This window comes from Felis catus, chromosome B3, assembly GCF_018350175.1.
Source record: "Felis catus isolate Fca126 chromosome B3, F.catus_Fca126_mat1.0, whole genome shotgun sequence".
Taxonomy (NCBI): Eukaryota; Metazoa; Chordata; class Mammalia; order Carnivora; family Felidae; genus Felis; species Felis catus.
The window spans coordinates 51,859,652-51,885,243 of NC_058373.1; the positions used below are offsets into that span (position 1 = coordinate 51,859,652).

The 25,592-nt window shown below is 38.6% G+C and overlaps 1 protein-coding gene across 8 annotated transcripts in view; it reads left to right on the top strand.

The window, feature by feature from the left end:
• Nucleotides 1-25,592, top strand: part of MYO5A (myosin VA) — a 193,767-nt gene that overhangs the window by 140,913 nt on the left and 27,262 nt on the right. For 3 of the 8 annotated variants that reach the window (XM_023255339.2, XM_023255342.2, XM_023255340.2), the window contains exons 25-32: nt 4,276-4,389; nt 11,059-11,202; nt 11,459-11,512; nt 15,652-15,879; nt 18,098-18,106; nt 20,429-20,529; nt 23,400-23,480; nt 25,279-25,477. In XM_023255339.2, the coding sequence (XP_023111107.1) occupies nt 4,276-4,389; nt 11,059-11,202; nt 11,459-11,512; nt 15,652-15,879; nt 18,098-18,106; nt 20,429-20,529; nt 23,400-23,480; nt 25,279-25,477 (930 nt within the window). The remainder of the gene's footprint in view (nt 1-4,275; nt 4,390-11,058; nt 11,203-11,458; nt 11,513-15,651; nt 15,880-18,097; nt 18,107-20,428; nt 20,530-23,399; nt 23,481-25,278; nt 25,478-25,592) is intronic. The other 5 variants (XM_023255343.2, XM_023255345.2, XM_023255341.2 and 2 more) reach the window with 3 other exon arrangements.

Sequence of the window (25,592 nt, forward strand, 5' to 3'; positions counted from 1 at the left end):
AATATTTATATAACTGAGTATTTCCTTCACTAGTTTTTGTTACAGTTTCAAAGATATATTCCTACAAAAGGAAAGTTCAGCCTCTATTTATAACAAATTATTTCATCTATTTCAAGAACTCTTCTGCATCTACCAATGTATCTTTTATACTTTTAGTAGTTTCTCACAGCCTCTTACTTCTACTTATCTTGCTGTCAGGAAACAAAGAGTTCCCTAGCTCTCTTGTTCCCTGTAGGTGCCAGCCTTGAAGGTAACCTGATGGTACCCGTGGCTAGAAATGCTCTGAAATATGTCTTATAGAAAACAAGGTAATCAGATATCTGTGGCAGAGAATGTTTGCTTCAAATTTTGCCTTTATCTGTACCCTTTGACAATGTTTTTTAAATATGACATTTAAAAAGGGAAAATAAAGGAGATTATGTAACATACAAAAAAAATGAAATAAATGTATCACCTTGAAGATGAGAAAATCTAGTCTCAAAGAGGTTAAAAAGCTAATTTGAATGCCAGTTGGACAGTTATTTCAAACCTTGCTACTCTATCCTGATTTGAACGTGGCAAAGAGAAACTATAAGAGTAGGTCACCATTCTCCTTATCATTGACAAATCAAAAGGAGCCTCATTAAATCTTGTCTTCTGTGCTCTCCCTGCTGCAGTCTTCCTCCTTTACATTCTCCCATCTTTAGCTTTCCCTAGAGTCCTTTTCCTCTGTCTTTGAATATCATGTTCCCCAGAATTCCATTCTTGGGTGTATTTTTATCCTATTTTCTAGATAACTGTGCCAGCGTTTATGGTTAATTTATGCTTTGGTTAGCACTAAGCTTTGTGTCCCATGAGGTGCTTCTGAAGACACTAGTTACTTGAGATATTAAGAAGTGGCATTGGGAAAAGAAATGATTGAGGTCAAATAAGTGTGAGAACCACATTTATCTCTGTTGAAAGAGAGAGAAATTTTTTTCTCCCTCAGAATTTCTGGGATTCTTTAATACTGCATGTCTTGTGAACCTCAGAAAATAAAATGAGACAAGCATGTGCCACGTGTACATCACTTTCTGAGCACATTCCTGGAAATGTCTAAAAAAAGACCCTCCAGTAATGGCCATCCTCCAGCAACTTAGCAGGGCTATTCCTTCCTGCTGAGCAAGTCTCTGCCTGCTACCCATTCTGTTCCCAGAAGTGCTGTGGAAAAAGGAAGATGTAATCAAGTTCCAGGGACAGTTTAGCTGCTTAATTTCTTATTTCTCAGCTTATAACCCTCTCTTTTGTATGCTGATGACTCATTGTCCTTCCTTTTTGGGTAACAAAATGGTCAGAAGGAGGGAAGAGGAAAATAGCAGAGGAAGGAAGATGAGAATCTACTTGCTTCCTACTCAGCTCTTCATTATGTCCCCTTTCCTAGTTCCAGACATAGTGAAGATTGCAGTCTTGGTAGAAAATATTTGCCAAGAATTGCAGAGAATTAAAAAATGGACTTTATAATTTAGGAATAAATAGATAATAGCAATATCTTATTTTAATATTTAGGTAGGGACTTCGCAACTAACAGATGGGTACTCGGCTAATCTATCATTGACACTGTTCTGCAGATGCAGCTCTCACTGCCATAATGCTTAGGAAGCATTTATGGTAAATAGACTCCTCAAGTGGATGGCAGGAAACTTTAGGGAGGGGGAATTGAAAGACTGCTTCAGCACTTCTGGTAACCTGTGATACATGGGCCAAAGTTAATGGCACTGATTACCAGTGATTACTAGATTTGTTGGCCCTGGTACCAAGAAGTGTTGTCGGATTTGTCTCCAGGAACATTCAGTTGTAGAGCAGAAGGAAGAAAATACTAAATCCAGGGCCAAGGAAATTCAAGCAGACAGTGAAAGGATAATGAGGCAATGGAATACAGGCTTGTGAAGTGTTTAAAGATAAATTCATTCCAAGTAAGGAGGAAGTCCTGCGTGTCAACAGTGGGGTCGTTAATCTTGATGAAGGGAGTAAGACAGGTCCAAGAAAAGAAGGAATTATTGGAGAAATGACAGATAAGAGGAGGCATGAGATACACAGATGATCAAGTAGTATGTTTGTCCTTGTAATTGAATAGCATATGAACTAAAAACTTGGGGAACAAAAGGCAATGCATGAGACAGTTGTTGCATTACTTCAGAGTCCTAACAATTATGGCAACATCAGTTAACATTAACTGAATCCTTGTTACGTGCCAAAAACCATGCTCTTTACTTGCACTATCTTATTTAATCCTCACATAAACCCTCTTAGGTAGATAATATTATTATCTACCTTTTTCTGATAATGAAGGTGAGGCCTGGAGAAGTAAGGGACAAGAAAATGGCAGACCTGGAATTCCTACCCAGCTCTCTCCTATAGACTCAGAGCATTTAACCACTGTCCTGTATACAAAAGTTACGTTAAATCACAGACATAGCATTGCTTCTATTCATACCTTAAGCTATTTGTTGTTTGGTAATACATACATGAGGAAAAATAGGGGTCTAACTCATCTTTAAATAAGCTTATTAAAACCCTTTGTCTCCGTATTTATATGGACCTGGGTTTTTGTTGTTGTTGTTTTTTTTTTTATAAATTTTCTTTTTCAATGTTTATTTATTTTTGGGACAGAGAGGCACAGAGCATGAACAGGGGAGGGGCAGAGAGAGAGGGAGATACAGAATCAGAAACAGGCTCCAGGCTCCGAGCCATCAGCCCAGAGCCTGACGCGGGGCTCGAACTCACGGACCACGAGATCGTGACCTGGCTGAAGTCGGACGCTTAATCGACTGCGCCACCCAGGCGCCCCAGTTGTTTTTTTTTTAAATGTTTATTTATTTTTGACAGAGAGACAGAGTATGAGCGGGGGAGGGGCAGAGAGAGAGGGAGACACAGAATCTGAAGCAGGCTCCAGGCTCTGAGCTGTCAGCACAGAGCCCGACGCGGGGCTCGAACTCACGGACCATGAGATCATGACCTGAGCCGAAGTCGGACGCTCAACCAACTGAGCCACTCAGGCGCCCCTGGACCTGTTTTTCTTAATGACACAACCAATTAATAAACAGCGTCCCATACACCTGTTGGCTGGGGCTAGGAACTTTAAGGTTGCCGGTGTATGTAAACAGAAAGTAAATCTGAGTGCCTTTGACTTTATGTGGAGTGATTGTCCCCTTTAGGGCGGACCCTAGCTGCTAGCTAGTTTCAGAAGTTCTGGTATTCTTGGATCTTCCTTATGCACCAGAGTACCGGTTGCGGTGGCCTGGAGACTTTCAACTGCCCCTGGATGCTGGCTTTCCTTTAGTCACGCAGTTGGGTCTGTTCTCTATAAGCTTGGTTATGGGAGAGAGAGAGAGAGGCAAAGAAGCTCTTTGTGGCTTCTGGCTCTTCCTGCAGCTGGGGGAAGGAGTAAAGGAAATTGGACAGATGAAAAGTTTCCAGAGGTCTTTCTGGACATTTTCACCTCTTCTGAGGTTGGGGGGGTGGGGAACACCCCAGGAGTGAGGGGTACAAAACCCAGCCTTTTTACTCCTTCTTTCTTCAAGTCATTTTCTAACCCTTTCTCCTACACGAAGGAACAGACTGTAATTGCTTAACTTTTGTTTTCCATCAGCTTTCTGAATGCTAATCTCATAGGTACCACATGTCATAGAAATGTCACTTGGACTCCCTGAATCAGTAACTTCAGGACTTCAGAGGATTCTTGAAACAGCTTTCTTACCTCTCCTGTACTGCTCACACTTCCCACTGCTGACTCCAGAAAATCAACTCCATGCACAAAAATGGCAGAGTTTATAGTCACCTATGTAGAACCCCTCTCTTTTTTTCCCGCTTATGCTCAAATACAGTGCAGGAAAATGATTATGCTTTAATTAAACATATTTCATGAGCTTTTTACCAAGTTTTATGTAATTGCAACACTGAAGTCAGTGTTTGGGTACTGAGGTGTTATACCTACACTTCACCCAGTGTGACTGGCTACTCACAACTTTAAAAACCCAAAGGGGACTCCGCTAATAATCACAGATGATTTTCATTTGAGTATTTGGTTTTGTGTTCTTGTCATGCCCTGATGGTGCATCTTTCTCTTTCTTTGAAAAGTCCAGAAAATGACCTTTTGTAAAGGTTTGGTAAGGACAACATGGAACATCGTTATTTGGGCATGAGAACAGCAAGTCAGTGAGTGGGGATTAGAACCAAGTTAAGGTGGATGCTGTCTTAAGTATGACTTAACTTTTTCATTATATTGTGTTAATTATTCTTGGTTTATTTGCCTTGCAGAATGTGCCTAAGCCTGGACACAAGAGAACAGACTCCACTCATAGCAGCAATGAGTCTGAATACACCTTTAGCTCTGAAATTGCAGAAACTGAAGATATGCCATTGAGGACAGAGGTACATTTTAGACACCAGGATGTGACCATGCTGTTATTAACAGAGAACATTTCCATTGTGGGGCAGACCCCATTTGCCCTTAAATGTAACAATCGTTTCAAACTATACTCATAAGTGACTAATGGGTACTTAATTAGCTTATAAATTATTACTTATATTTTCCTATATGTACTTGCTTACTTACTACATACATTTTTTTGTCAATAGACATCTTAACTTTTCATGTAATTTTGATGACCAGATTTTTTTCTTTTACAGTTCCCTTCTACATCTTAACATACCCTATTTCAAAAAAACATAGCCTGTCATGAATTTATTTCAGACTGAGGTCAATTGTTTTGTCCTTGAATATTATAAATAACCAATGTCCAAGAGTTTAGCAAATCTGCTGCCTCTGTTTGATGACAGTTTTTACCAAAATAATTTTTTTCCACAAAAATGCAAGAAAAATAGCTTATAAATCTGCCTTACTGTTTTGTGTTATGGCACATTACCGTAACTCCAAGAGTATGGTGACTTTAAGTTAGATTTTTGCCAAACTAATTCTCAGATCTTCTTTTCAAATGTGATGTTAGTTTCGCTAATGGATAATTCAGGCACAGCTCTTCTATTTTTATGTCATATTCTGAGAAAATGGCCAAGTCAGAAATAGACTGCTTCTGGCAGAACAGCCAAAGAAAATTGAATGATTCTTTCCTTTTTTGTCTTGGTTTTACTCAGGAATGAAATTTTCTGCCATCTAATTGTGTTCATTTTAAGGAAATATGTCATATAGTTGGAATCTATACATATAAGAAGCCTAAGTTAACTGATCAAAGGTCACAGCTTATTAAGTGGCAGACCCGGCATTCAAACTGAAGCTGGTCTGTTAGGAGCTCCATTCTTTACTTCCTCCCATCTGGGGACTTTACACTGCAGTTCCCCAGTGCCATTTCTGTCTATAGCTAACATTAGTCTGGGGACCATTGATAACAGCAGTCTGGCCACTGTGTAGCAGAATAGAGGTGGTTCCAGTTATTCGTTGCCATGTAACAAGCCGTCCCAAACTTTGGTGGCTTCAAACAACAGCAATTTATTATTGTTCAAAACTCTGAATATGTTCTTCTGCTCCACATGATGTCGGTTAGAGCACCTCCCAGCCTTAGCTCGGATGCCGAGGTTTTCTTCCTTGGGCTTTTCCATGTGGTTTCTCTATTCAGCAGCATGGCAAATAGGTTCTAAGGATGTAAGAGCAAAAGATGCCCGGGCTCTTAGGGCCAGGCCCAGAACCAACATCGTGTCAATTCTGCCACACTGTATGGTCATAGCAAATTACAAGACCAGCCCAGACTCAGGAGAAGGAGAATAGACTTCATCTCTTTTTATTTTTTTAAACATTTTTTTTTTTAATAGAGCTTGACAGTGGGAGGTGGGGGTGTGGCACAGGGGGAGAGAGAATCTTAAGCAGCCTCCATGCTCAGTACGGATCCCCGTGACCCTGGGATCATGACCTGAGCTGAAATCAAGAGTTGGACGCTTAACCGATTGAGCCACCCAGATGCCCTAGACTTCATCTCTTGATAGGAGAAAAGACATTTGTGTTGGGAGGAATCATTGGTAGCTATCTTTGGAGACTACCACAAAGTTAGACTTTGAAGATTTCAAAATTACAGCCTCTGAGCCTCTAGTGGATATGAAGGTTTTAGGATTGCATGCAGTTGGTCTTAATGGGAGTACTCATTCCCAGCAGTCTGAGGGAAGTATGTTTACAAACTGTTGGCTTCAGTGCAATACCACTTGAGCAGCTCCTGCAGGGGAGGGGAAAGCCATGACAGAAAAGGGTGTTTTTGCTGCAGATTATTTTGTATTAAACTCAGGGCCAAGAGGCATCTTATTGATAGTTTTTCTTGAGGACATTATGTTTTTAATCTCAAAAACTCTTCTGTGCTTTACCTAATTTTTCTACTCTTTTCATGTTTTGTCCAAATTCTTCCAGATTTGAGGGGAGGGGTAACCTTTTTGTTTCTAATTCTCACCTATATTCTGCTGAATCTTTTCCCAAATAAGAGTTATTTTAGGGGCACCTGGATGTCTCAGTCAGTTAAGCATCTGCTTCTTGATTACTGCTCATGTCATGACCTCACGATAGTGAGCTGAGCACAGAACCCACCCTCTCCTTCTCTTTCCCTTCTTGAGTGCATGTGCTCTCTCTCTCTGTCTCTCTCTCTTTCTCTCTCTGTCTCTCTCAAAAAGTAAAAATAAATTTAAAAAACAGTTATTTTAGAGTGGGATTTAGTACTTTGCTCATCTCTTTTGAATAATGAAGTATGAATTGTGCTCCAGAAATCACAGACAGATCTGAAGCATTGTATATTGTCCTTCACATGCACTGACCATTAGCAGTAGGTCGTGCACCTGGAAATCTTTCTCACTAATAGGAAAGACTTTTCACTGAACTAGTCATCTTGTTCCTTGTGACTAAGTACATGCATTTGAAATGTGGCCGGCTCTGGTTAGAAAGGCTATCTTGAACATTGGACCGACTACTATAACTCTCCTTCCTGAGTCCATAACTTTAGCCTCAGTCTCTCTGTGCCTCAGTTTCCTCATCTGTGAATTGATATGCTATTATTATTATTATGTTATTTTATAGTAAGTTGATAATTGAGGTAATTCTTAGAAAGCACTTGCAATGGTGTTTGGTACCTAGTAAGTGTTCAATAAGTCCATGTTTTTGTTCTTATAAACAGGCTTCCAGTGAATATCCTACAATTTTGATGAGGTATGGTCAGGATCAGAAGGATAGAAATCTAGGGGTGCCTGGGTGGCTCAGTTGGTTGAGCGTCCGACTTCAGCTCAGGTCATGATCTCACTGTCCGTGAGTTTGAGCCCTGCGTCGGACTCTGTGCTGACAGCTCAGAGCCTGGAGCCTGTTTCAGATTCTGTGTCTCCCTCTCTCTCTGCTCCTCCCCCACTCATGCTCTTTCTCTCTCTCTGTCAAAAATAAATAAACATTAAAAAACTTTTTTTTAATTAAAAAAAAAATAATTAATGTCTTTCTATCTTTGCCAAACCTGTGATTTGTTGTTCACGAGTCAGGCTGTCACCTCCACTGCTGTTTCCCTCTGGAGAGCCCACCTCAGCTCCACTTCTGTGCAGCCCTCCCACATGTGCATCTTCATTGTCAGGTGTTGCATTCTCTTGGAAACTTGGCTTCTCCTTTCTTGGTAGCCATTGACAAATAACCCCAGTTCTGCTTCTGCCCTTGAGCTTCCTCACACATGTCAAACCCAGGGAAAAGGTCACCATAACTTTCTCAGCTGTTGTTAGCAATAATTCCAGAATGACTGCAGACCTACGGTGGTAATTTTATGAATAAGTTCTGTTGTTTTCCTCATTTTCCTCAGATGAGAGACTGTTATTTTTTAGGTCAGTTTCAAAGCTTCACTCTCTCAGAAAAGCCCTGGATGACAAAGTCCTTTCTGAGGAAGGAAAGCAAAGCAAAACCCCAGAAACCTCTGAGCCAGATGGCCCATTCTTCCTTTTTGCTCATGTGGTGTAGAGAAGACAAATCGTATCTCTTTGACTAGATATGTCATTAGGGCTAAGAATGGACACCATGCAGAGCACTCCTAAATAATTACCAGTCATTATGCCTCAAGCAGTTTTGTGTTCTTTCATTTCCTATTTTAATATTCCTATCTATAGAATTTTGCTTTTATCTAGCAATCAACTAATCCTTTATGTAGTATTTGCTAATATCTGAAGAGTTACCCCGTCCCATTTTAATAAGAAGATCCCTTTTACTTTCTTATTTATTTTTTTAATGTTTATTTTGGAGAGAGAAAAAGAGAGAGAGAGAGAGAGCACACATAAGTAGGGGAGGGGCAGAGAGAGAGGAAGACACAGAATCTGAAACAGGCTCCAGGCTCTGAGCCGTCAGCACAGAGCCTGACGTGGAGCTTGAACCCATGAACTATGAGATCATGACCTGAGCTGAAGTCGAATGCCCAACTGACTGAGCCACCCAGGCGCCCCAAGAAGATTCCTTTTAAATGAAAATGCCCATTCAAGGCTGAAAGGAATGATTCCCAAATGATGACATTTTGAGTACAATGAGTGAAATATTATACTCATTGTGAGGTAAAGTCTTTTATTACAGTGTAAAAAAAGATTAAATAATTAAAATTTTCAGGTACACATACATCATTAATAGATGAACAAACATTAAAAACACATGAATGGAATGTTTACATTGTAAATAAGCTAATATACAAGTGTTTATGGGATGTATAGAAATGAGTTTTTATATGAAAGTGTGTAATAATTTCGTGCTCAGGCAGGATGTTATGTCTGTTCTGCTAAGTCAGGACAAACTTTATGGTGAATACCATATATCTAAACTTTTTCTTACTGTTGAACATTAACATTGCAAGAGTGGACAGTAAGCAAAAATCCAGGTCTAACTAGTTTGTGGGTAAATGACCTTGATAGTCTACATATAAATGCCCCACTTCTTAGTTTAATTAATTCTTCTTAGATGTTTTTTTACAACTGGAATAACACTGAATTCGACACTACTGACAATTCACAAAAGACCGAAGATAACTAATGAATATAAAAATGATTCAACCTCATCAAAAGATGAAGAAATATAAATTAAAACTATACTTAAATACCACTTTTGGTCTATCAATTGAGCCTTTTTTTTTTTTTTAAATCCTAACCATCATTGTACCAGGCAAGGTGTTGGTTGCTTGATGGAAGTGTAAGCTGATCCAACCAAGTTAGCAGACTTTAAAACATTAATATTTGGATATTTATGTACTAGGATATTTATTTTAGTATATTTCAATAGCAAACGATGAGAAACAACTTCAATGCCCATCAGTAAGGTAATAGATAATCAAATGATGGTACACATGTCAATATAGCTTTTAAAAATTATGGTTTCAAGTATCATATTCTATATTTGGAAAACATTTGTGATACAATGCTAAATTTAAAAGACAATACAAAATTAGAATGAAAATATTCCAATTACTTAAATCTATAGAAAAAAGACTGGACAGAAATTGTAGGTTTTCTCTGGGTATGTGATTATGGCTTTGTTTTTCTTCTTTGTACTTATTTCCTAAGCTTTCTTCATAAGCTTATTTTGCTTTTACATCAGAAAAAAAATTGTTTTAATTGACAATTTGAAATATAAGATTTACTAATCAGTTAAGAATTACACTTTGACCATTTAATTAAGTTATTGTTACTGTGTTCTCTCTTTCTAACACAAAGAGGCTCTTTATCCTCTCCATTAAATCCAATGACACAATTCTTTCTCTTCTTACCTCACTAAAAATTCAAACCTGAAGTAAACCAGGTAAATCACCTATGTCATGATCAGAGCTTCCGTGGTAGTGGTTGGTAATTCTTTCCCTTTGCTCACCTTTAGTTAGTGTATCTTTATTTACACATAGTAGTTCTCACTATGAGTCTGTTTTAGAACCAATTGGTGTACTTTTCAAATGCTACTCGGTTATATTTCACTTTACTAAGAGCTATACATGTTTTAGTTTTTCGCTTTTCTCTGTCTGATCTCAATATATTTATGGTATCACCTTTTCACAAATCATTTTTCCTAAATAGAAAAACATGTCATGCTCATTATAAACAATTCTAATATAGAAATGTGTAAAGTAGTCAGGGCGCCTGGGTGGCTCAGTCAGTTAAGCCTCCGACTTCAGCTCAGGTCATGATCTCATGGTTTGTGAGTTCGAGCCCCGTGTTGGGCTCTCTGCTGACAGCTCAGGGCCTAGAGCCTGCTTTGGATTTTGTGTCTCCTTCTCTCTCTACTCCTCCCCTGCTCACTCTCTCTCTCTGTCTCAAAAATGAATAAACATTAAAAAAAGAAAAGAAATGTGTAAAGTAGAAAATGAAACTTTCCCGTAGCACCTCCGAGATAACCATTGATGACCTTTTCGAATTTTGTATGCCATGTACTAGATATATTTAAGAGTCACATGCATTTATTTGTTTGTTTGTTTTTGTAATGAAAATAAGATAATAATATAAATACCCCTACAACTTGTATATTTCACTTAATGCTTTTATCTAGGACATATTTATCCACTCATGTATATCTATTTCTTTTTTTTTAACAGCTATAAAATATTTTATAGTGTGGTTATACTATGATTTAAGCAACTCTTGTATTGACATTCAGGGGTTTTTTGCCCATTTTTTACAATTGCAAAACATGCTGCAATGAACATTTTTTTCTATATATTTTTGTGTACCTGTATAAGAATCTCTGCAGGATTAATTCTTAAACACATATTGCTAGGTTAAAGGGTATACACATTTAAATTTTAATAAGTGCAGTTACCTTGCCCTTTTACAAGGCCTACTTATACTTCCATCAGTATTACATAAGACGCTGTTACTAACACATGGCATTCTCAATCTTTCCAGTCTTTGCCAATCTGACAGGGGAAAGTAGTGCTAATTGTTGCTTAGTTTGCATTTATCTATTCATTAGCTAGGTTGGATGTGTTATTTATATACTTTTTGGCCATTTATGTTTCTTCTGTAAGTTTGCTCTTTTTTTTTTTTTTTTTATTGGACTGTTCATTATTTTCTCATTGGCTTGTACATCTTCTGGATCATCTTGACCATCTTATGATTTCTGGGGTTTAGGAGCCAAGTGAGAAGAAGGTACCTCTGGACATGTCCTTGTTTCTCAAGCTCCAGAAGCGGGTCACAGAGCTGGAGCAGGAGAAGCAGGTGATGCAGGATGAGCTGGACCGCAAGGAGGAGCAGGTGCTCCGCAGCAAGGCAAAGGTATGCAGTGCTCCTCCAGCCCAGGGCTAAGGGAAAATTGAGCTCTGAGCCTGGGACTTTATGTGCAAGTCTGCAATCTCTTCTTTAATGGAAACCCTGCCCAGAAGTACTTTATCTAAGCAGAATTTGGTTCATTTAGTGAGGGCTCAACTCTCCTCACTATTTTCTGTGGAGCAAGGAAATATTCTGGGTAAAAATGTGACAATTAAAATATAACTACTTACTTATAAAGTTTTTAACTTTACATTTTCCCTAGGAAGAAGAAAGACCACAAATTAGAGGCGCAGAACTGGAATATGAGTCACTCAAGGTAATGGGAAGTTACTGCTCAAGGCTTTGAATATCTTGTTTTGGCAAGTAATCTGCTCAGAGCTTCTGTTTTTCTTACAGAATGTCCTTAAGGGCACCAGAAGTCCTATCTTCAACCTTATTCAGGCCTTACTTCTAGCCTTGTGTTGTTCCTTTTTGTAGATTCTATTTCACATAAGCTAGAATTGAGTCCAAGCAGATCAGGAGCAGTAGCTGCCATTTGAGGCTATGGATTCTAGCATCAGACTGCATGGGTTCAAATGCCAGATCTGCCACTATATGGCTGTGGATAAGTGATGTATCTTTTCTGTGCCTCACTTTTCTCATCTATAAAATGGAGATAATGGTAATATTTATATTATAAGACTGTCTGAAGATTATGTGAAGTAATCCAGTAAACTGCTTAGGATAATGCCCAGCACATAGTAAGTACCCAGCGAATATTTGTTGCTATCATTATTATCATCATTTTTAAATGCCTATACTTTATGTATTAGCTCTAATTCTTACAGTAATCTTAGAGCTAATATGTACTTTAGTATGCAAAGTATATATTATGTAAAGTACATATTAGCTCTAATTCTTAGAATAATACTGCAAGTGAGTATTTTAGTTCCCATTTTACAGATGAGAAAATTGAGGCTAAGAGATATAAATAACTTCCCTGAGATCACCCCACTAGAAACCAACAGGAACAGGATTTGAACATAGTTATCTTTGGCTCCAAATTCCGTACTCTAACCACCAAACCCCACTGAAACTACGTATTTGTAGAGGAAGATAACTAGGTATTAGTTTGCTAGGTATTACAGTAGAAACATATTCTGTTTTATTTTTTAGAAACTGTTGCGAGGAGGAAAATGAAGGTAAAGAATTGTCTTCTTAATGGCTAAAGGCAATGTCTATCTAGCAGGCACTGTGTGTCCCAGAGCAGTTAAACACAAGAAAAGGCTCTGATTAAGAAGGAACAGGAGTTCTTAAAATACAAAGCATCTTGGGTAACCCAGGAGTTGAGATTTAAAACAAACAAGAGTGTATTTCTTGATAAAGGATAGATGTACTTGGAGAGCCTGGCTGACTTAGTCGGTGAAGCCTGCGACTCTTGATCTTAGGGTCATAAGTTTGAGCCCCACGGTGGGCATAGAGTTTACTTTAATTAATTAAAATTAGTTAAATTAAATTAAATTAAATTAAAATCAGGGTAGGTTGTGCTTCACTCAGCTCCTTCCTTTGCTTTCCAGAATCAGAACCTTGTCAGCCCTGTGAAGTTTGGGCTATCAGGCTATCAGCTATCAAAACACCCCCAGCTTTAAAATTTTTTCTAGGTTATTAATCAGGTTATTAGTCTTAAATTTCTTTTTCTCAGACATTTTCTGCCTATGTTTATTTTTTACTGTTTTCTCCTCTTGTGAACTATATTCTAGAATAGCTAGAAAACTATAGCAAGGTTTATGATTATAACCAAAGCTAAGAATTAGAAAAGCCACAAAATAGCATAAGGAAACACATTATTTTAAAGCCTTTATGTGTATTTGAGAATTCCTAGGGTCTCCCTAAACTGTCATGAGGGTTTTTGCATTATTGTTTTTTTCAGTAATATTACTTCAATCTGGTCCTGATACGTTATTTCCTAATACTGTGATGTGGAACATAATTTACATTAGTAGGACCTGTCCTCTGTGGATTTGCAACTTCCTGCAGCCCAGAACTGGTGGCTACTGCTTCCTTTTGAGGCTGCACATCTAGGTGTAGAGAATCCCTGCCCAGCCCACAGTTTCTTTAGCAGCCCTCCCCTTGAAGGCAGTTAGAATTCTTCCACTGACCTTTAATAAACACTTTACTGATAATACCTCATATTTGCTTTACAGTTTGAAAAGTTTTTCCTACACTTTATCTTAGTCATTGTCACAACTTCTCAGATAAGGTATTTCCTTTTTAAAGGATGCTTAGAACATTTAAGAGATTTGCTATCAGGTGGGTAGAACCTGATCTTGAATACCAGACAGTAGGAAACTTTCTAAATACCCTAGGTTTGTAGCATCATTTGTTTGAAAATTAATTCTTACCAAAAAAATGTAGTATTTTAAAATACCCTGAAGAGTATTGTATGGAAACCAATTTGACAATAAATTTCATATATAAAAAATAAATAATAAATAAATAAGCAAACGTTAAAAAAATAAAATAAAATAAAATACCCTGAAGAACCCTTTTGCCCTTTCTAAATTATAAAATGAATAAATCTACTGTTCCTTCAGTAATAGCACTACTTGTGATAGTACTTATGTTTTCGAAGAGAAAAAAGGGTGGCAGCAAAGAGTCATCTCTATTATCCTGACTCTTTTGCCTTTTGTACCCTTTGTCTAAAGGACTAACTCACAATATGGGTCATATAAGACAAGGATCATATGGGATGGGGTGGCACAGGCCCATGGAACGTAGGATTGTCATCTCCAGATCACACAAAAATGGACAAATAAAGACATTCTCTGTGGTATGTTAAAAATGGGGCCCAGATCATAAAGTTCCCAGGGATTAGCTTGGTATTTCTCAAAATGTGCTCCCTGGGCCAGCAGCATCAACATCACCTGGTGACTTGTTGGAGGTGCATATTTGTGGATCTCACACCCCAGGGGTGTGAATCAGAAACCCCAAGGGTGAGGCCACACAATCTGTTCTTTAGGTGATTCTGATGCACTTTAAGCTTTGGGAAGCACAGCATCAGACCTTAGTGTCCAAGTAAAGACATTCATATTTTCTCTTGTAGAAAGGAGCAATATGAATCTCATTACCAGGTGATGGGAGACTGGGGATAGGAAGGCTCATTCATTTTCACTTAAGAATAGATTACATCATGAAAGAAAGCATTATATATTCTATAGTAGAAAAAAAAGACTATAAATTGTTTTACTGTAACATGTTGACAGGTTTGGTATGGTGCTACAAACCCAAGGTAGTTGCTCTGGAAGAAACAATAAAACATTTTGTCTTTGACACCCAGAACTGTCTCATTTCCACTGTCGTAAGGCCTTATGTGATGTGCTAAACAAGGCAGCATGGTGCTTTCAAATACCTGTCTGCTTTACTCTTTCCCAGCCAGTATCCTGAGACATTTGTATTTCAGTGTCAGAATGCTACTCTGGGCTGCCATTGCCATTGTTTGAGTGGCGTGTGCAGAGGGCAATGCTAACTGGTAGCATGGGGATGGCTGGTAGTATGTGAAAGTATGGAGGGGGTAAAGGATGAGTGTGGCCATCTGGATGGCGGAAGGAAGAGGTGACCCATCCCTTCCTCCCAACCTCCCAGGACTTCTGCCAGCAACTTCACAAGCCTGTCACACACATGTCAGTGAAGTTTGAAAAATATACTATTTGTTGTCATCAAAACACTGAATGGAATTTTGTTAGTTTAAATGATATGGTAATTTCTTTTATTAGAAGTTGAAAGTCTAAGATTTCAACGCTCTTTCCATTCTGCTTTACAAAGGAAATAAGAGGATGCTACTTAAGATTTCAGGGTTCTATTCATCTGAACCTTCTGTGAGCAGAAGCACAGCTGGGAACAGGACCAGCCCAGGCTTCTGAAGGCTCTGTGGCACTCCCAGGTCAAAGCCCAGCGGCAGGAGCCCAGCCCTGTCTCTGGAACAGAGCCTACCCACTTCCTGCAGGCACACTCCCACTGCAGCCCTGGGCTCCCACCAGCCCGTGTCCCGTGTCCCCAGTCCTCAGCTAACCCCATCAGGCCCCAATTCATTGGAAATAACCTGACCAGCTGCACCCTCATACCTGCCTTTATATTTACCTGCGAACAAAACCTGGGCTTTAAGAGGACTGGACTAAACTCACCCCTTGGGGCTCAGCAATCCCTCCAGGCCTGTGAACACTCCCTAGGCAGGCCCGGAATAAATGTGACTCTGGAATTTGGTTTGATGAAGCAAACTACCATTCACCTTGCTAAATCCCTTTTGATGTCAGCTTTCTTAATTTGAAGAACAGAGTTCCCAGTAGAGCCTGGGAAGCCTTTCACTAGGGTAACTCTTACAGTCTTTTCCAGCACAATTCTACCATCTTGGGCGAAGAGAGAATTCCAGTGTAAAGTTGAAGATAACAGCAATGAACTATTCTTTGTCTCTTCATACAGCGCCAAGAGCTTGAATCAGAAAACAAAAAACTGAAAAATGAGCTAAATGAGTTACGCAAGGCACTTAGTGAGAAAAGTGCCCCAGAGGTGACCGCTCCAGGTGCACCAGCCTACCGTGTCCTCATGGAGCAGCTGACCTCTGTGAGTGAGGAGCTCGATGTCCGCAAGGAGGAAGTCCTCATCTTGAGATCTCAGCTGGTGAGCCAGAAGGAGGCTATCCAACCCAAGGTAAGCATGAGCAAGTGACCAAAGTGGATGTCTGGGAACAAGCCTCTTTCTATCCTTTTCCTCCAGTTTATAATGAAGCAAACACTTAGGATCATTTTTAGTCTAATTAGCATTTAGTCTAAAGGATATTGTCATTTTTTTAAAAATCTAAATGTTGCTTTAAAACTGTTGAAAATGCCAATTAAAGTGAGCAAAAAATAAATGAAATCCCAAATGATCTTCCAACTTTCATTTCTCATAAGCAAAGGGCTTTTAAAATTAATCTTGAAGTAGTAATCTGGCCATGATAAATGTTGATCAGAAGTAAAATTTGGAGTGCCTGGCTGGTTCAGTCAGAAGAGCATGTGACTCTTGGTTTCAGGTTCGTGAGTTTAAGCCCCATTCTAGGTGTACAGATTACTTAAATGAATAAATAAGAAATAAGATTTTACTCTTTTTTTTAAGTACATAAATCCATAAATTGTCTTGCTGTGGGAAGGTATTAAATATGACTTTAAAATTACTTGTTGAAAATAGCCCTTTTAACTGGAAAGATAACATATAAAAGGCTTAGAAATGAGATCGTTGAGTAGAAGTTCCATGGAGATGATTTCTGCTCACTTCAGGGAATTCTGTCTAATAGGGTGAGCTGTCCCAAACCGGGGGCTGGGCGGGGGGGGGGGGGGGGGGGGGATGGGTGGCAGGTGAGAGGGGCTGCGTGTAGTGATTCCACAGAAAGGACCCATGCCAGAGGGTGTACATGGCCCTTCAAAGTCATTGCTATGAAGCCTCAGGTAATTTGAGACCCAGTGCTGTCATGTGTTGGTGAAAGATGGGCCTTTTTGTCATTTGCCATCAGAGGGACTCTGGGTAATCATCTTAAAACCTAGCCTGTGTCCCTGCCCATGTTCATGCAGCAAACAAAATGTTACCAAGAATTAGACAATCAAGTAATCCAGCTGCATGACATACCATATGATAAATTAACTGGAAGATCTCAGAGTAATGGTAGTTCTGCATGGTGGTTAAAATACTGACTCTGGCACATAACATTTGGGTTTAAGAAAGGCAGATCGTACCTGAGAGATCAACACTGATCCAGAAAATATCAAATTCTGAAAACAAGATATTTGTGACTAAATAATTTGGGAGGGAAAAAACATCCCAGCCATAAATAGAGTTATATAAAGAAATGGGCTTTCTTATTTTACAACAAATCACAAACCATTCAGTCTGAAATGAGAAGATCCTGGCAGGGGAATCTTTCCTTTGATCTGGCCCTATACGTCTCACCTTCTCTGTGTCAGTTTGGTTCCCATGACTACCACTGTGGTTGGGCCTTGAGATACAAGCCTGTCTCTGCACACTAGCTGGAGCAGAGTCCAAAATCACAACTCCTCTCTCTAGTTCTTTGGTGACAAAGTGGTATTCTAACAAGAAACTTTAGCTAAAGTTAAGGGAAAGGAAAAGAAAAATGAACCAAGGGACATGAAAACAACCTAGCTAACAGAGCACATAGTTCTGGTATCACACATCCTCACTTACCCAGCTCACAACTACTCTCTAGCCCCTAATGGGATGGCCCTGTCTCCAACTCTCAGGCCCCTGCTCTCCAATTCCCAGCCTACACATGGCAGCAGCTTCTTCTTTGTTTAGAAAAACGCCTGTGACACAGATAAAGACTTTTCAAACCCCTGGCTGTCGCACTCAGTTTCCAGTTGCAGAGACTCATTTCACAACTCCTTTGCAGGGCAGTAGTGAGTGACATCCAGTGAGCTAGGTGATAATCCAGCCCAGCCATGTCTAGTTTATCTGCTTCACCCCCAAGTATTCTGGGAGGCTTCACTTGGACAAATGACCTCCTATCAGAGCATTACCATAACTCTCACAGACCTAGGATAAGAATTTCACCCCTACACATTAACAGGAGGGTCATTTTCTCACATACTCACAAATGCCCTACAATTAGAAAAACCAAAACAACTCAAATAGGATTTCAAGCAGTTTTTCCTGAGAAGTGAGAACTATCACATATGTATATGCTAATGTCCACCTCATGCCAGTTCCATGAATACTAATTTATTTACAGAGTTGGTTTTAGGAGAGACAACTCATGGGTTTATTTTACAGTTAGCTTTGCTGTGTTATGATGGTGCTCATTGATGGGGTTTATTTATGGAACTAAGGGCTTATTGTTTTCTCCATTTGTTCTTTGTGCTTGCTGGCTTGTGATTTTCAGGATGACAAGGTAATTACAAAATTAAAAAAAAATTAATAAATACCTTATTTAACCCTAAGTTTTATTTCCTCAATATATGCAATTGATGCTTCTGGCCACCAAGTCTGTTTTGATATTTACAAATTAATTTTCTATTTGACCCTTACGTGTGTGAAAAGTCAGTGGAAAAATGATGTAGTAGGCTCCAGTCTGGACAACAGAGAGGTCTCCGTGGCTTCTAATTCAGAGTTGGCTCTCTGACTCACTATAGTAGTTATGGTAGGCCATCCACAAGCATGGGGGCTTGGGATGGGAGTCCCGTAACTTGGAGCACACCTAAAAGCTCAGTGTGTCCTACACTCTTGTCTCGAAGCTCTGGGTTTGTTGGCCAAGGGTGAGAAAGAGCCTCAGGAATGGAGTACAGCCTTCCTGGGAAGGGTAGGATTTTCCTACATGGTGCAACCATTTCTGAACTTCTGGTCACTGGCTTGAGGGGAGACAAACTTTGAGCAGTGAGTCAGGGATTTCCTAACACTTGTGGACCAAGTCTGATCCCATGCCCCAACCACCACTTCTTAGCTAAGATGGACCAGCTGAGGGAAGGACTGGCTGCTTACTACCAGGAAAGCAGCCTATCAAGAAGTTTATCTTTCCTTTACATTAGTTAATAGGATCAAGTTACCTAATTTCCTGAAAGTTCAAAACTACATCATATAGGTGTTCAGATATCAGAGAATACATGTGGCATCATTTAATATAGGGATTGGGTCTTTCAGAGTTGCTACTTAAATGTCAAAAATCTGAGTACAGCCCTTTGTAGAATAGAAAAATTTTCTTTCAGGGAAAGAGAAAAAAAGTTTTCTATGAAATCTGTACTAAAATATTTAGAAATAATAGGTAAAGAAATGCTCTATGTGGTATTTATGGGAAAGATTTTTAAAATTCAGTAAAACATAAGCTCTTGTTAAAGCTCTTATCAGATTATATTTGGTCTTCTCTGAGGATGCATTTATAAACTTACAAAAAAGACAGCATTAGGAGAAAAGTAGGATTTTTTGAAGTGTGTTTCTTAGCAAGATCTGGTCTTGAACTTAGAACTGGTCTGTAAGATCATGGTATTCGAAATGTATTCTATTAAGTCCACTTCATTGTGAGACCTTGCTTTAGAGCAAACATTGACTAACAGATCAGACATATACTATTTAGACAAATAGGATGGTCCCCTGTGTTCTAAAGTGTTATTCTCTAGAAGCCAAAGAACAATAGTTCTTAGTCTATTCTTGCCCTGATTTAGGAGAGACAGAGAGTAGCCAAGTAGAAGCAAGGTGTGGAAATTACATTGGTTGTCAGACAGATTAGACTAAAAAGGAAAAATAAAAAAGGAATTAAAAATGTTGGCAGAAAAGTGCTTTTTATACAAAATCATTAGTAATGCTGACCTGCTAGATATGTATTTCAAAAACTTATGTACCATACTATAATGTAACAGACGGAAAAAGAGTTAGTTGAATAACAGCAGATGGTAGATATTTACAGGGAGCTAAATCATTCCCATGTATATATATTTAAATATGTGAGAAAAAACTTCTAATTTTACTAAAGCATATCATCCACTTTTTTGTACTGAGCTTTTAATGGAAAGATGAGGTTTATGTCAAACTTTACGGTGTTTTACTGGGGCATTTATTTTATTATAACTAGATGGCAAGTAGTAGAAAGAATAGTTTTGATCTTTGTTCATTCAGTGTTGCTTGGTGTTTTTACCTAGTTATTGTTGTAATACTTTATGTATACTTGGAAATATATCTATATCTTTATATATTAAGTATACATATACTTAATATATATATATACACACTTTGAAATATATATATTTGTGTTATTATATAGCATTAGAACAATTATCAGGCAAGGACACTAAAGAGCTATTTAATGAAATATATATATATCTATATATATATATTTGTATACATATATATGTGTGTATATACACACACACACACACACACACACACACACACACACACATATATATATTTTTACACATCATGTAAAATACACACAGCCCATCAGTGATTTTACTTACAGGACACTGGTGCTCCAGAATCTCACCACCTTTGTAGTAGAGCAATAGGGATTTTCAAGAGAGGGACTGAAGGTGTCTCTTGCTCTTAGCTGCCTGTGCCAGACCCTCCTCTGTAGTTGCACGGGGCCAGGCCTGGCACTCTGGTGGGACCAGGAGCTCTGGAGGAACACATAAATCCTCTCTTCTGGAGGAAAGAGCAATGTTGTGTGTGGTCTAAAGCTTTTGAGTTGACTGTTAATGTGGAAATGTGTCATTTCCCCCTTCAGAATACAATGACAGATTCCACAATACTTTTGGAAGATGTGCAAAAAATGAAAGATAAAGGTGAAATAGCACAAGCATACATTGGTTTGAAAGAAACAAACAGGTAAGCCCATTTTCTTTTTATTCATTTTGGTTTAATCATAGTCATGTGTATCTTTGTCTTTAAGCCAGTCTTTTGTACAGTAAGTCAAAGTGTTTATATAGACATCATCTGACCTTTATTAGACACCGTCTGACCTTCAGAGGGAATTCAAGGTTTCTAATAAATTCCTCATTAAAATCTCAGTTATAATATTGAGGTAGCATTATTGATGAGAGGGGTCAAGGGAAATGAATGTTCTTTACATCAAGGGATGATATTTCTGTATTATTTAGGGTCTTAGCCTTGAGAGGAAAACCAATTGCTCACTGTTGGACTGTCTTGGGTAGTCACTTTCATATTTTGTTCAGGATGGTTGGTTATTTGTAAAGGCTTATAGGGGCAACTTTAGCTTTCGGTAATTGAAATTCAGAGTGGAGAGAAGTGAGGAAGTATCTGGAATCATATCAGTGCTGGCCATATCATTCTACAAGAGTACTTGGATGGGACCCTGATATTTAAGACCAAGTATTTGTAACATTTCCTAAGGTGTTTTGAGAAAATCCTAACTCTGATTTTATCTTATTTACCACAAACACAAGTGAAGTTATAGATGGCACTTAGCACCCAAGAGCTTTGGGTAGTCTGACTGAAGGTACAGGATTTGCACAGCCACTAACTGATGAAATTTTACTAAAGACTTCCCCTGTAGCTGAGATTATCACAGAGTGAAGTCTCATCTCTGCAATTCCTTCAGCCTTCCTACCACCCCCACTTCCCAACAGAGCCTCTTTGCCTTTGAACTCTGAACTTACAGGCTACATGCTTAAGAGAACATGTGATGATCACAGAGAAAGATGATTCTGGGGATTTGTGTTACAAGTGTGCAGTCTAAGTCTCCTGCTGTGTCGTATCAGGGCTAGTATACAGAAATACTTTATAGACTAAAGAATATTGCCATACAAAATTTAAGGTACTGTTCTTGTTTTATGGGTAAGAATGGAGAATGCTTAAAAAGTATTGGATTAAACTTAAATTTTAATTTATGATATAAAGTATAAGCATAACTTCTATGTAAGAATGTGTTAGTATAGAAAGAGCTATATTACACTGTCCACCCATCCACTCTGCTATTCAATCACCAGAGATATGTACTGCATGCCACTTTCATGTTAGGCCTTGTGTCACACACTGGGAATATAGCAGTAAGGAAGATAAATGTAGTTCTTGCTTTCACAGAGTTTGTAGGCTGTTGGGGAGACAGCCAAGACAATATGGACATCACTCCAATGACAGTCAAAGTTGTTGAAATGTTTTAAGTAGGAGAATGATATGATATTGGAATTTTAGAAAGCTAGCCCTAGCTTTTATGTTAGAGAACAGATTATAGTAGAAAGAGATTGAAGGCATAAAGACTAGTTAGGAAGCTATTACTGTAATTAAATGACTGATTACAGTGACTTTAATGTGATTGGTGGCAGTTGAGATTGAAAGGGGACACTTTGAAAGATACATAAGATACATAAGATGAAGTCAGTAAATCTTGTGGCTTGGATGTGCGGGTGGGGGATAGGGAATTATGGACGGTGGCTGTCAAGTGTCTGCTTGGATACTTGGTTGGATGTGGTGATGCCATTTCATGATCCTGGGTCTGTAGTGTGGGGAAGTTCAGGGTGGAGATGACCAGCAGATTTATAAGTAATGAATTTAAGGAGCTAGGAAGACATCTAAGGAGAGAAATCCATAGGCAGTTGAAAATATAGGTCTGGAATGGGAGAGGTATATAGACTGAGATACAAATTTTGAAGTCATCAACATATAATAATATAATTGCGACCATGAAAATGGATAAACTCTCCAAGGGGAGATGGTAAACAGAAGAGCATTCTCTGGCCTGTGCTTTATGTACACATCATATAAAGAGAAGTCTAGTAGGAAGAGTAAAAACCTGGACTCTGAAGTCAGATAGCCCTGGGCTCTGCTACTTGCCAGCTGTGTAACCTCCACAGGTATCTTATTTCTAAGACTCAGTGTCTCCCTTTGCAGTGTCACAAATGATACATGATGGGTTACTAGGAGAACTAAATGAAATCATACACGTGGAAGGATGTAGGACAGTGTCTGATGGCAAATACCCCAAAATATTATTTTTATACTCCAGGTAGAAAAAAACCTGTACTTGGCTTTGTCATTATTATTTATTATTTATACATACTTTTATTAAAATGTGTCACATCTCTAAAAGAAAAGCAGTTTCTCCAGATCTTAACGTTAATTTTTGACACAAAAAAATCTTTTTAAAAATCATGTCATAAAAGCTGAGAACTTTGGACATAGACTTATTTATAAGTTACCCCTATAAGAATTTCTTAAGACAGTTTTAAAAATAGGAAAGCAGATTTTATTAAGTGAAAACCAGTTTCTACTTAGAAGACTTAAAGCTTCATTCATTTTGAAATGGATTGTGAAGATTGCCCCATGAAGACAGTAGCTGAAGTTTTTGTTCTATGTGTGTGTGATTGTCATGCTTGGTCTCTAATATAATATGTGACATATAAGATCACTTTGCTAGCTGAATAAAATGTTAAAAACAGAACCTCTTTCTCACCTTTTCATTCATTTCAGATTTTGCAGAAAAAGTGCTTCTCACTCCTTGATTGTATTTTGTTTTACTTTCTACCCATTGACATGTGATGTTATATGTTACCCATTTTTTTAAAAATTAACCAAAAATAATTTTTGTGATAATGTCTTAAAGTCATTTGTAATTAATAAAAAAAGTCTCATTGACTTAATTAAGTATTGGAATACCATGTGCTGCTCTTGTCCATCATCATCTCATGACCGTCCTGTATCCCTTTGTGTTTTGCATTGTTGTTCCTTTTGCATGGAAGATCACCTGCTATGGATTGCCATGAGTTGAATGAGGATGGAGAGCTGTGGCTGGTTTATGAAGGGTTAAAACAAGCCAACAGGTTATATTTGTCTCTTCAAAATGGAATGTTATTAATTTGTTGTTTCTCTTACTAACAGTGTCTTCCTGACTTTAACTTCTATATTTCTTATACATTAATTATCTTCCTGGGTAAATTTCAGCAAAACTTAGAACATTCAGCCAACACCTTCTTAAAAATCTTCTCCACTAAAGGATGCAATTAAAGCTGAAATGGATTGATAGTGAATATAGGAGTTGCGGGCCATAAGTGAAGGATCTTTCTTTCACACACTAAAATTTGTGAATCTCCCAGTAGGAGTTGGGAAAAAAAAAACAAAACCTTTCAACTAGAGCCCAAATTACCGTGGGAGAGATTAATACTTATTACTTAGTGGTTTCTTGTTTGGAATAATGACTAATCTGAAGGACATAAGCACCTGTGGCATTGAGACTGTGCGGTCTTCTATATTAGTACCATGCTGCCTAACAGCAGTGTTGAGTGCATAATTTGGCCTTCTATGTGATTCTTGTGAAATTCTGATATGTGAGACCACAAATCGGGGGGGGGGGGGGTCTCCTGCATTGCTGCAGTTCAAAATAATTACCTAAACTCAACACATTACATGTGTTTAGGGGAAAGCAAAATAAAATTGAAACAGCAGCAGCTTTCTAACATAGACATTCATCTGCTCTAGGGATATTTGTATTTTTAAAATCTCATAAAAATACTATGTTAGTAATTACATTTTTAAAATACTTAACTTCTTTTTCAAGGAGTTGCTGCTTATTCTGCTTTGTTTGTTCTAACCACAAGCCATCATTATTAACTTTGTGGTGTTACTCAGATTCCTTTGAAATTTTATAATTACTAGATATTTTCAGTCTGTTGTTAACAATTTGCTTGCAATGGCATCACTAACTTTTGCCCAGCAGTTGATAACAAAGGGGATTAGGATAAAAGGACGTCATTTCTTTCTTTGTGTTAGTTAATTTGTAACCATAACTTGGTTCTGTGTTTGGAAAAGGGGTGGATGTAGGAGTGGGGGTGCATGGTAAATGGGGGGTGCTGATAGTCTCACCACCAACACCCTGGTCTACTTACAGGCACAGCTGACTTGCATGCTTGCTCAGAGAAGCAGTAACCACTTTGTTCATCCTATTAACATCTCTGTTCTAAAACCATGTCTTGTTAGGATTCTGTTATTGATATGGAAGTTTATGGGGAAGAGAGAAGATGACAAATTTAAAATGCATGTATATGAAGTTTTAGAACGATCTGCATTTGGGAAAATCTGTATATATTTCAGAGTCACACTCAAGCCTTTCTGTCCTTCAGAGATAAGAGTAGAAAGTAGAAATGGGACCCTGGGCACACTCTCTGCCTGAAATTAGTAACACTGAAATTCTTAAAGGCATATTTAATTAGATTGGAAGTTTGTAATCTTGCCCTCTGCAGTGTAGAGTTACTCTGTGACAAAGGTATTGTCTTTGCCAACTCAAATGCTAGTTTGTAAATGTTGTAAACCAGATTAAAGCTGTGTCTTTTAAATTGATTATTTTAGTCATCATTTCTTATAAACTTTTCAAAAGAGCTTAAACTTTTCTATTTGTTAGAGCCTTTGAAGATGATATATTTGTAGCAGGGTCCACAATTCAGAAAGACACAAATATGAGAGCGCTTGTTTCCGTTGCTGGCCCTTGTTTGAGCTTCTTGACTTTAATGAAATCAGAAGTTACACAAACTCTTCCTGCCCTTGCAAGTGAGCACAAAGTGTCACACCCACCGAGCAGAGACTCAGGTGTCCTCTCCCTTTTCAACCTGTGTGGCTTCTCCTCAGGCTCCTGGAATCCCAGCTCCAGTCACAGAAGAGGAGCCACGAGAATGAGGCTGAAGCCCTGCGTGGAGAGATCCAGAGCCTGAAGGAGGAGAACAACCGGCAGCAGCAGCTGTTGGCCCAGAACCTGCAGCTGCCCCCGGAGGCCCGCATCGAGGCCAGCCTGCAACACGAGATCACCAGGTTGACCAACGAAAATTTGGTAAGGAGAGGCGCCCAGGTCCGTGCATTCCTTAGTAGGCAGTGCCTGGCCCTCCAGCACGGTCCTAGTTTCTTTTTGATCAAACACATCCTTTTTGACTGGGAGAGACTCACTG